Here is a 12318-nt window from a genome sequence, read left to right on the forward strand (position 1 = left end):
GGCTGCTGCCTGCAATAGCTCTTCCTCCCATGCACACCCTTCATCCCGGAGCTGCAGAGGAAACTGTGATGACATTGTTCACAAGCGAGGTTTTGGGGATTTCTTCTCCTAGAAGTGTGATTTGGAGTATAGGAAACCAGGACAATGCCTCCCTATGTGTCTGGGTCATCTATTGCCTTTTTTTTTTCTCTTCAAGTCTTTCCACTCTATTTGACCTTGAGCTCTGGCCTCTCCCTTCACACTGGAATGTGTCCCAAGGGGTACAGCACCTCCAAAGAAGCAGTCACCTGGCCTGACAAGGCTGGAGACCAGTAGCCAGAGGGGCAGCCCATCACTCCACTCCTGGAAATAAATCCCATTGTATTTGCATTTTAATTTTCCACATAAACAAGGACCCAGAGTACTCGCTTGGGCAGCATCACTGGATGAATTTAATTAGAAATGAAAAGTTTATAGGATCCTCTTTAATGCGATTAATGCTCAGTTAACATTTATCACATTCGTATGCTGGAATCGCCTTTTATAAGCAGCCACTGTCCATGAAATGAATGTCTCTCAACTTTCTTTGCACCCACCCTGGGAGGTCATCTCCTAAGTAGTCTGTGCTGCTCTCCAGGCTGTCTCCTGGAGCCAGGAATTAGCTGGTCCTCAGAGCCAAGTTTAGGGGAAGTGAGAACAGGGAAAGAGGTGCATAATAAGCACAGGGGTGGGAGGGCAGTGGGCATAAGAGTGAGGTGAACACTACTTCTAGGAGGAGCTGGACCTGAACCAAGGCAGTACCCTCTCCAAATAGTTGAGTGTTCTGCCTAGCAGACTGGCTTAAAGGCTTCAGAATCTCTTCAATAATAATAATAATAATAATAATAATAATAATAATAATAATAATAATAAAGATTCTCTTCCTAATATACACACCCAGTGCATTTCTGTGAACAGAAATCAGGTTTCTGCTAGGGTTGTCAGTGTCAATTACATCTGGCTCTCACTTCTCCTGCCTTTGGCCATCTCTCTTCTACCCTTTTTCCCTGTCTTGTCCCTTATACTGTTCCTTCCAGGCCTATGGCAACTGGGGAAGGAACCCAACTCTCCATCCTGGGGAATACTTCCTTTTCTCTGGCTCTCCCAGAGGCCAGACAGCTACAGTCAGTGAAGGCCGCCTGCCCTGGTGTCAGCTCCTTAGGGAGGCAGAGCGGAGTGGGGGAACATGAAACCTCTATTGGTCCCCAGAGGAATGATGGCCTTCCCTATCTTATCAAATTCTCTTCAATCTTCAATTAGAGTCTACTGAGATTGGCCTCCTAACCCAAACCAGCTAATCAGAGTGATGATGAGGAGGGCAGAGAGGAAGGAAAACACACAGGATGGGGGGAGGGGAAGGAGGTATCCTCACTGCAGATGATAAAAAGCCATAAATAGCTTGGTCTTTGTTCCCACCTACATGCACACTCCCTTTGAGGACCTCAGCAAACACAAACAAGCAGTTGCTACCTTTTTTCCTAGTAGCGTGTTACTCACACACACCTCCCTGGCATCACACATAACTCTACACCCTTGCCTCTAGCACAATAAATGCATGTGTACATGCTCACAGACTAAACGTGTCAGGACCCTCTGTGTACCTGACAGAACCCCCACCCACCAACCCAGCAGGACAACTACCATCCATTCAACCCCACACTCTCCCAATCACATTTACTAACACCCCAAACAGGCAGGCCGTCCAAATGATGGCAGAGACTTTTGTCCTGGGGCCAAACAATCCCTTCAACTGGAAACCCTCTGAACAGTGAGCCACTAGCTCACTATTCAGGACAGACTGTTCAACAGGACCAACTCCCTTTAAAAGCTCCCTGTAATGCCAGGGCCATTTAGATGGCTTCCCGGGGCACGGATGCCATGCTCAACTAGATACCAGGAGCCCACACACTCTTTCCAAAACAGAGCTACGCAGAGGCCCCCAACACATAGTCACCAACTTCTCCTGGTGCGATACACAAGGTAGACACCATCTTGTCCTCTTGAATTACTTCGAGAGGTCACAGGATAAGGGGTCTCCTCCCTGACCATCTCTGTGACCTGTTAAGCTGGACACTGTCACATGAGGCTCCAGACTTCCTTCAGCCTCCTTCATCAGCCCAGCAAAGACCCTGGGGCCCAGAGGAAGCAGCAGGACCAGGGAAAGCTGATCCAGTGCTCACATTTGCTCACTCTAGAGCAGCGGTTCTCAACCTGTGGGTCGCGACCCCTTTGGTGGTCGAATGACCCTTTCACAGGGGTCGCCTAAGACCATCCTGCATATCAGATATTTACATTACGATTCATAACAGTAGCAACATTACAGTTATGAAGTAGCAATGAAAATAATTTTATGGTTGGGTCACAACATGAGGAACTGTATTTAAAGGGCCAGAAGGTTGACAACCACTGCTCTAGAGCCTCTGTTGATCTCCCTTCCTGCTCTCCTCCCCTCTCAACCCTTCCTCTTTCTGATTTCTTGACCTTATGGAGCCTACAAGGTGGGTACAGTTTCCTTTTCAGCCTGTTGCCCAGTCTCACAGCCTTTCTCCTCCTTCCAGGAGCTGCCAAGAGCTGCCAGAAGCTGCCAGGAGCTGTCGGTCATGTCCTCTGGCTTCCTCTGTTCCTGGATGGCTGCAGAGGGAGCTCACTGCAGACAGACGCTCAGGCAAAGCTGATGGCAGGCAGAGCAGGAAGTCCAGGGCAACGTAGCCCGAGGCTCCTGGGTGGAAGGGGCTCTAGTGTGGAACACCCAGGAGGCCAGGACCTCCCTTCCTCTTGGCCTCTCTCCCACCCACCCTCCTTCCAGGGACCAGGCTGGAGCATCGCACTGCAGCAGCCCCACAGTCCCTACCGGCCTGCCCTGCAGTGTGCTGCCCGATGCAGGCAGCCGGGAGCTCCAGGTCTTGTGACTTTGCTCTCACCATACCCTCCATTTCCAACACACCTGTCCAGGCTGAGCCAGGTCCGAGACCTCTGCCTTTTCCCTCTCAGCTCCATCTCCTCTTCCAGTCCTCAGTCTTACTTTTGTCCATCCCTTTCCATCTACACCTTGCCCTCTTCTCCCCCAGCTAGAGAGAGTACACACCCTTCCTCACCTCCCTTCCTCGGGGGCTCTGGACTAAGGAGCTCAGGAAGTGTCACATTCCCTTGCACCTGTGCTGAGGTTGCTGCTCTGGTCTGAAGCAGCGAGCTAAGTTATGTGCAGTTCCGCAGACCAGGGGCTGCAGCCCGCTGGCCCATGAACCGAATCAGGCCTGGCGGTGTGTTTTATTTGGCCAGCACAAAGTTTTTTTAAAAAAAATCTTTTGCCTCTAGACTGGGTCAGTGCACTCCAGCTTCTGTTTGTCCAACTCTCACCACCTCTGTCTCATCTTCTGTGGCCATTCCCACTGTCCTTTCCTGCCATGGGCACTGGAGGCATTTGTACTCCTGAGCCCTACAGCCACACGGCATCTCCATCACTGCCCTCCACTAACACATTTCTTGCCAATCTGCACTTCTGGGCACTACTTTTCTCCCCCCATATTCCTAGACTAGACCTGACCTCTCTAGAATGCCAAGGACTCTTCGTTTCTCTCTCTCTCACACACACACATGAGAAACACAAAATATCTCCTTATCATATTAGCTCCTAAAACCCAAAAGAAAGAGTCCAGTGGTTTTTGAGGATGAGCTACAAGAAGAACCTGGCTCTCCTGTCTCCCTCCCTCCCTCCCTGAGAGTTTCCAGGTCTACAGGGGCTTTGCTCCTCCTCCTCCAGTACGGGGTCATTCTCCTCTTGTTTCTCACACCCCCAAAAGCTCCCCTGTGCACAGCCCTCCCCAGGAGGCCCCAGGCATCTGCCTCTGCCATGATGCCCCACCTGGTCTCCAAGCCTTCTCCAGTCGTAGCTATGCATTTCTCGCACACAGTTTCTCCTTATTTCCCTGGCACTTGGATTAGTGGGGAAGGGTTTGGAGGCTGGAACTGGGACCTGGCCCTTGGGAGAGCTCTGCCAATGACTGTGTCCGCGTGCTGCTGCCATGCCTGCTGCTGGGGCACCTATAACCTTGGTGGGTCACTGCACTGCACCTCTGCAGGAAGGGGACCCACCGGGAAGAACGTCTTTCGGCTGCTTACCCAGTTGGTCCCTAACTAGTCCTGCCAACTGGTCTGGGACTCAAGTGTCTAAGTGAAGATGGACAGCTGATCACACAGCTCTCCATCACAAGGGTGGCATCACTGTACCAAATCCCCTCTTAGTGGGGGCTACTGGACTATGGAGTGTTACAGCACAAAACAAAGGAAAATTTGGCCCGTTTGCCCCAATTCTGTAATGAAGAATCTTTGGCCCAGCCCTATAATCACTCAGTGGCCCTAGGACTGCCTCCCTAGTTGACCTAATAGGCCCACGGACCCAAGGACAAGGTGTCCAGACTTTATGATCGAGGGTCACATCCAATGGGCCTTCTTCCTTTTCCTCCTCTTTGCCTTAGAACCCTTTCACCAGAGAGCAGGTACTGGTTGGTGTACGCACCGCCCCCACCCCCCAGATATCAACCTCTATGCCTGGAAACCATTATGAATACATTCAAATGGCACCTTACAGCACCAAAACAACCTGTCAGCAGGAGGAAACATCTCCACCCTGTAGCTGATTGGTAGACAGATAAAGCCAAGGTGATTTAAGTTCCCTCCTGTTTAATATTTAACTAGCTATTTGTGCATTGGTTGTGAGACACTGTTTCCCACTCCTCAGATCTGTAAGGGTCCCTTCTCTCTCCTCTAGACTCTCCCACATAACTGGGTGAGCTGCACTGTCCATAGCTGTAACTGCTTCCCCTGCAAGGATCTCAACTCTGGACACCTGCTGTAAGCAAGAAGGAAGGAGGTACAGGCCAGATTAGCACCCTTTACTACATTCTTTTAAAGAGCAGGAAGAGCCTACTTGGCATGGCTCAGTGGTTGAGCATTGACCTATGAACCGGGAGATCATGGGTTCGATTCCTGGTCAGGGCACATGCCTGGGTTGTGGGCTCGATCCCCAGTGTAGGGCGTGCAGGAGGCAGCCAATCAATGATTCTCTCTCATCACTGATATTTCTATCTCTCTCTCTCTTCCCTCTGAAGTCAATAAAAACATATTTAAAAAAATAAAGAGCAGGAAGTGAAAACAATTCTTTCCAGTATTCTGTTTCCTTTTACTATAAGAACTCAAGCTTCCAACTCTAGGTAGCAACAAAGAGGGACTAAGGACAGGCCTGAGCAGTAAGAGGCAAAGTTGCAGCATAGCTAGAATTTAAAATCTAGGAAGCTGGGAGCAGACAATAGTGCCCCTGGCTTAAGGTGTTCCTTTATCAGTCCTGCTGAGAAGACTGAGAAGCAGGACTTACATTCCATGTGAACTCATAAGAAACCGACTCTTCAGAGTACAAGCTCTTGGTGCTGGTGGGTGGGTGGGTTGATTTATCTTCTGCACCAGTTACTACTATCACTGCTCTTTCTCTGGAAGCTGTACTTAGACCACAAGCACATATCATCACATGAACAACCACGTGATCCCATGTGTATAAGAACAAGCCCCTTTCCCAACTGTTCCCTTCCACCCCAACTTCCAACAGTGCCTTTCATTTCCTGATCTGCTTTGCACAATAATCTTCCCCTTGTACCCATTTACTCACAAAGCCAATGCTCTCCCCTGCCACACCCCACTCTCTCCCCAATACGCCTGCACCCTGTTTCCTTTCTCCAGGGGCTGCTCCTGCCTGGCCCCATCTCCACTTGGCTAATTCCCCCTGTGGCCCCTGTATTGAACTGTTGTGTTGTCCATTTCCCTGTGACAGGGCTCTGGTTACAGAGTTATTGATTGGTTTTCATGCAGACAGATGGGCCCTTCCCGAGCTCCCATCGAAATCCCCGCCTGTATGGGCTGATTGTTGCCTCTCAGAGTGTAGGATTGCACTGGAGACCACCCTCTATGCAACCTCCATGGCCCAGGCTGTGGATGGTTATAAATGGAAGCAGCCTGAGCGATAATAAAAGCAATTGAATGGGTTACCTGTGTAGACACAAGATTTATGCCTCTTCATTTTGATGTGATTGTTTTATTGAGTTCTCAGAATAGTTGGGACACTATTTATTTATTTAGGGGTTTCCCTTTCTTTTCTTCTTTGCATCACCCTCCAAAATCCACTTGGAGCTTTCACAACCCTTCCTGTCTGCCTCTTCCTAAGAGTTGCCAGCTGAGGTAAGAACTCAGGGCAACCAGCCATTGCTCTCACCTGAAAGTCACTTTGTGGCCTGAACGACCACTCTGAGCCAGCCACCAGGGAAACAGACCAATATGACTGCCGGCCAAGAAGTCTGAAATAACTAAGAGAACAAAAATGGCTTTTTAGAAGGACAATGCCAGTTCATTTTAAGGAATAAGAGGACCAACAGTCATGACTGTAACATGTGATACCCTAATGATGGGTGATCTCAGCAACTGGAGACCCTCTCTGGGGAGGGTCAGGCGAGCCAGGCTTCTCAGACAGAAACTGACATGTGTGCTTGCTATTTGTGACCCAGTCTGGTAGGCCAGGGGCCAAGAAGGCAAGTTCTCTGTCCATATTTTTCTCATTCCTTTGTGGGAAGGTCGTCTTCTTAGCCCATCAACTTGCCTTGGCTCTTTGCCATGAGACCAACAACCCTGACCACCAAACAGCTGCAAGGGTATGGAGATGTGGCAGGAAAAGCTGCACCTCTTGCCTGGCTTCGTGCCAAACCAGGTCCAAGAGTCAAACATGCAATGTTCTAGAAACCTGAGTTTCCGAGAAGGAGACACAAACCCTAGCCCTGAACATGTCCTCAGCAGTCCCTTGGCTAGGATGAGTGGCTCCCAGCTTATTTAGAAAGGTCTTTGAATGGACAGCTGGTAGACCACTGTCACCCCACTGCCAGAGCTCTGATGAAGACCTGTGAACGACATAGCATTGGGTCTATAGCCTTCTTGAAGTCAGTATTGCCCCTGCTATGAGAATGAATGTACTCACTTAGGGCCAAACAGGCTAAGAGAGAGTGTGGGTAGCAGGTGATCAGTGAAATAATGGATCCTGGAAGAGTCCATTCCAAAGACCTAAGGACAGGAGTGCCCTGGTCCCAAAGAGTGTAGGGCTGAAAAAGTTAGGAGAGTGATGGCTTCCTGTCAGCTCATTCCAAGAGATTGCCCTCAGGGGATCTTCAGTAACCCTGCTACCTGGAGTTTGTGCCTGTTCTTTCAAAGGAGCCCTATTCTCTGCCCAGAGCAACAGCCGAACCAGAAGGCTTTGGCGCACAATCAGGAAAATCCTTCCTTCCTAGTCAATTGCGATGTAACTAGGTGACTTTTTCCCCTTTCAGCGGCATGGATCTCCCTCCAACTCTTTCCCTCTCCAGGCACTTCCCACCCCAGGTTTTAAATCTCAAGTCACCTGCTTATAAACACCCACCCTCTACAGTGGCAGTATTCAAGCCGAAGAACTGGCAACTCCATGCTCAGTGATCAGTCACCCAATATTGAGAATGATTCAGGCGCTAAGAAATGATTCACATACTAAACAATTCATCAACCCTCCAGAATTTTGACAGTGGTTTCTGGGGCTGGGGGTGGGGGTGGGGGCTGGGGTGGGAGGCCTCCTTGACCTTCTCCATTGGCTAAGAGAAGTATTTCTATGAAGACTTGCCAATGGAGAACGTGGGTTGGCTGTCCAAACCTTTATCACGACAGGATCAGAGAAAGTCAGAACCATTTTGAAAGCATGAGAAGCAATTTAGTTTATAACCATAACAGCATATTTCAAGTGCGGCGACAGCATCTGTTTTGAGGAGAAGAATATGAAAAACCTTATGATTTGGCTCAGGTGGGTGAGCATGTGTGGACTTCCTTTCTTGCCAACCACGGGCACATGCACACCCTTACTCATAATGGTTATAAAGTACCCAACACGCGTTGGCATCTCACCAATAGTAAAGCTCTCAACTCAAGCACTACCTGTTCCCAAGACACTGCACTTACTGCACAGGGTGAAATCTCCAGGCTCTTTCCACAGAGACTGCGGATTCACAAAGGTCCTGACATCACCAGACCAGCAGAAACACCTGCCTTCCTCAGGCTTTAGGGTGAAAGAACACACCTCAGATGGCTTTCTCCCCTTCAGAACAAAGCACCAACAGGGCTGAAGCTAAAGGCATGGGGCCCAGATGCATCCCTCCAGCCCCGACTCAGTAGCACACTGGGAAGCTCCCAGAATTCTTTCCAAAATATTAATCATGATAGGATTCTGTCCCAAAACCAAATCGAGAATACCCTCACAGCTCCTTGTTGACAAAGCAAGCGGGAAGCCTAACTGTAGACCCAGAGCTTCCCCGTTCCTCTCCTCCCACGTTGTCTCCATCTGCAGCAACACCTGCCCACAGACGGCTATTTCTCCACACCCAAAGGCAGCCTCCGTGCCCCTCAGATGAAGGGGCTCCATACTGAGCAGATTCTGCCGCTGTCAGAGCTGTCAAGCTGAGGCTGCTCTTTCTCACACTCTTATTTCAACCAAGACTCACTTCTCTACTTTCTCCCAATTCTGGCAGATGCACCTTAAGTTCTTTGGAGCTTGATCCTAGGGTCACCTGTCCCCTGTTTTCCATGGCTTTTCAGGATGAGAGCATTCCCAAACTTTTACCTAAGCCAGCTTCCAAAATCATCTTAGTCAGTGAGGAGTATATTTTGGGGTGAGGGGGCAAGGGATGCTAGATAAGGGGTGCTGCCCCCATGCCTGCCTTGATTGCTCTAATCCTCCGCCCATCAAGGGAAGCAAGCTGCCTTAACCATACGTTTGGATTCCTCAAAAGCAAATCCTATCACTGACGGCGGCATTTCTCTCTAATGTTCTCCAGAACACGAGCACCCAGACCCAGCACCACTGCTCCTCAGCAGGGCTGCTCTCCTCCCAAGACCCCAATTCCAGCTCACTCCAAGCACCAGCAACCAGCAAGAGACTAAATCTCCAGATGGCTGGGAAAACAATGCTTTGTCTCCTTTCTTTCCCTAGCCACTACTCCTGCCTCAGCCCCAGCCTTCTCCTCTGGCTTTTAAATGCAAAAGACTCATTCCTCTCTGGAACCACCCAGCATCTTTCTCCAGCTTCTTCGGAAGGTGTCTGAATGTCAAACTGCTATGCTTTCAATACCTAGCCGAGCCAGGCCCAGGGAACTGGAGGGTTTTCGGAGGGTGTATAATTAGCTGATCAGTATTATGTTACCCTGTTCATAACTGAATAACCATTTTAATACAGATGGCACACACTGGGATAATTTCTGGGGTCGCCTTGCAGTACGTTACAGCATGAGTGTGGCAGAGGGAATCTTCTTTAGCCAAGGTACATTCTACCAGCTAATTTTACCTGCTGTTTTCAGGATGATTTGGGATAATTCCATATCATTTACAAATTATTTTTAAAAACCACCTTGATATGTGATGCCAGCTTCTAAATTATTAGCTAGTGCCTTTATTACCCTGAAAATAAGCCTGTGAAAAGGGCAAAGAATAACAAGGGTATGAAACCCTTAACCCTCATCTCATCTGGGGATTTGTCTTACCATGGGGGGCATGGGTTGAAAGGCTGGCCAAGGTCATCTGGAACATGTACAGAGTCTCTGTTAGTGCCAGGTTGTACAGTTCTGTGATGTTGAAGCCATCCTATGTCCAACTACTGCTTACATGTGCTGCACCCACCACAGACAGACACATTTGCACACTGGCTGGGTGCACATACATGGATTGAGTATGCACATGCTGGCGTGGCTTGGAGATTGGGAGACTAACTAACTTCTGTTATTACACGTCAAGCTGATTCGAGCCTGTGCCGTCCCCATGTGCCTGAGCCTGTCAACGGTGCACTCTTAGGCCTGGACACAGGCACTCCAGGTGGTTAGAGGCATCTCCTCAGGTTCAGCCTCAGAATCCAGAGTTCCCCCTCCCCTACTGATCTCCCACTCCTTGTCCACCTTCTCTAGTCCCTGCCAATTGCAGGCTAGTGGTTGGCATCTGCTCCGAAGGCCTGGACACTCCTGCTTGTAGGCCGGAAATTTGTGCGAAGCTGGCTAGCAAGGCCTGGGCTCCGGGGAGGCAAGCTTTGTGGGAGTTGGCAGGGAGGATGGGGGAGCCAGGACAGGCTGCTGTCCCTGGGGAAGGGAGTATGCCTTTAGAAAGGGAAGTCTGTTTGGAGGCGATGAATAGACACTGGTCATTTTAAAGGCTTTGGCTGTGGGCTGTGATTGTCTCTAGATACCGAGGCGAGTAATCTTGGAGTCTTAATTACCACAAACACTTGGATTCATTTCCAGGACGCCAGCGGGAGAAGCCTGGCAGGGAATACTCGGCCCTAAGCTGGAGACAGCTCAGTCTGTCTGTCTATCTCTCTGCCTCCTAGACCCCCTCTCTCAGCCCAAAATACTTTGGGGCTGGCAGTAGGGAGGAAGGGCAGAGGCTGAAGAAAGAACCAAGATCCCAAGATGGAGTGCTGGGGCGCCCTGGCGGGCAGGGGGTGGGAGCTGGAGTCCTGCTCTGCAGCCCAGGGTGGCTTGCTCACCTGTTGATGGAAGAGACGCTGGGCACTGTGTCATTGTCGCAGATGCCCTCGGCCAGCAGCCGGTCGCGGATTTCCCAGGCGAACATAGTTGGGTTCTGTCGCTTGTATTCAGCAATCTTATCCACCACTTTGGGCGTTGCCACTTTGGGCTTGGAACCGCCTATCACTCCAGGCTTGATGCTGCCAGTCTCGTAGTACCTGCGCCGGGAAGGCCGGCGGGTCAGCGAGAATCAGTAGTGGCAGGGGCAGGGGGGGCTGTAGGTTCCACAGACGCTGAGCCACTCTCCTGCCCAGAGCAGCGGCACAGGGGGAAAGGCCCAGCATGGCTGAGAGGGCGCTTGGCTAGGGCGGGGGACTCAAGGGAAGATGAGAGGGTGGACAAGGGGACACTCTCTCCAGGAAGGGAGCCCGAATAGGTGCCCCCGGGAGTGAAAGTCCAACCTTTCATCTAGGAAGAGCTTCCAGGCCCCCAAGGCAGACCCGGGCTAAGGCACTATCTCCAGCCCTTTCCCACCTAGACGGAGCCCCTGTGGGAACCAAGATCCTCCTTCCACTTCCCCAAGGCTTGTTTTTCTCCTCTTGGGGGTCCGTTTCCCCTCCCCCCTATGCCTCAGTCCCCCAGTCCGTATAACTCTCCTAGAAGAGGCATCCCCATCCCCCTTCTTGAAGACAGGAATCAGGTTGCCTCCCCTCCAGGACCCTGGAGCTGGGCAGGTGCTGGATGACCCTGCTCCACCCTTGCTCCTGGGGCTGCAGCTGCCACCTGAGCGCCCTCTCCAAAAGGGGCAGCTCTCCAGATACCCCCCAGTGGGGCATGTCCCTCTCCCGCTGGCATCCTCAACTTTCAGCCAAGTCCCCGGGCTGGAGACCCAGGGCCGATAGGGGAAGGAGGCAGGGTGCCTCCCTGGGGCAGCTCCGAGGCCCTCACCTGCCCAGGATTTTGCTGACACAGCCGTGGCTGACCCGCAGCTGCCGGGAGATGTCGCAGGGCCGCACGCCTTGGTGGGCTAGCTCCACGATGCGCTGCCTCACCACGTCGGGCAGGGGCCGGCCGTTCACAAACACCCCCCCAAGCTGGTTCACACCCCCGTGCCCTGCTGGGGAGAGACAAGAAAAAACACAACACCCCACATACAGCAGGGACCGGCCATTAGTCAGGGTCCTCGGCCCAGGACTTGGGAAAGGAGCAGGCAGGGCAGAGGGGCATGTTCCCAGGGTCTCGGGAGAATGGGGGCCAGAAGACCACAACGCCGGGGGCTTGGGGATTGGAACCTGCGGGCTGGCAGAGACGCGGAGGTGCAGATGTTTGCTGGGTGGAGGGCTGGGAAAGAGCGGGCTCAGAGACCAGTGAGACACAAGGGAGAAAGCGAGAGAAGGAATGGAGATGCAGGGCAAGAGAAAGGAAGGGAGAAGGGGAAACAGCAGAGGGGGGATTAATGCCAGCAGGAAAGAATGCAGAAGAAAGGAAGGGCCGGACAGAGGACAGAACCTGCGTGGAGCGGGATCCCCGCCTGAGCCGCAGGCAAGATGGAGCAGTCGGTGTGTGCGGGGCAATGTGCTCCGAGGCCAGTGCGTTCTAAGTCCCGGGGACTCTGTACATAAGGGCTCTGAACACAGGGACATCCCTAAGTCCCTGACACCCCCCTTTTGCTCTTCACCTTTTCCCTAGTATTTATTTTTAATCGGATTGGAGTTTTCCTACCTCTTTCTCTGTGTTTTTG

General features: G+C 51.4%; 1 protein-coding gene across 10 annotated transcripts in view; it reads right to left on the bottom strand.

Annotated features, from left to right (window-relative positions):
• The window catches only part of PAX2 (paired box 2), a 92134-nt gene that overhangs the window by 64597 nt on the left and 15219 nt on the right, over positions 1 to 12318 (bottom strand). For 7 of the 10 annotated variants that reach the window (XM_036336304.1, XM_036336296.1, XM_036336301.1 and 4 more), the window contains exons 3-4: positions 11526 to 11694; positions 10598 to 10795 (exon numbers count right to left, since the gene is read on the bottom strand). In XM_036336304.1, coding sequence (XP_036192197.1) covers positions 10598 to 10795; positions 11526 to 11694 — 367 coding nt within the window. The remainder of the gene's footprint in view (positions 1 to 10597; positions 10796 to 11525; positions 11695 to 12318) is intronic. The other 3 variants (XM_036336297.1, XM_036336300.1, XM_036336306.1) reach the window with 1 other exon arrangement.

Source organism: Myotis myotis, unplaced genomic scaffold, assembly GCF_014108235.1.
Source record: "Myotis myotis isolate mMyoMyo1 unplaced genomic scaffold, mMyoMyo1.p scaffold_m19_p_15, whole genome shotgun sequence".
In the NCBI taxonomy this organism is placed as follows: Eukaryota; Metazoa; Chordata; class Mammalia; order Chiroptera; family Vespertilionidae; genus Myotis; species Myotis myotis.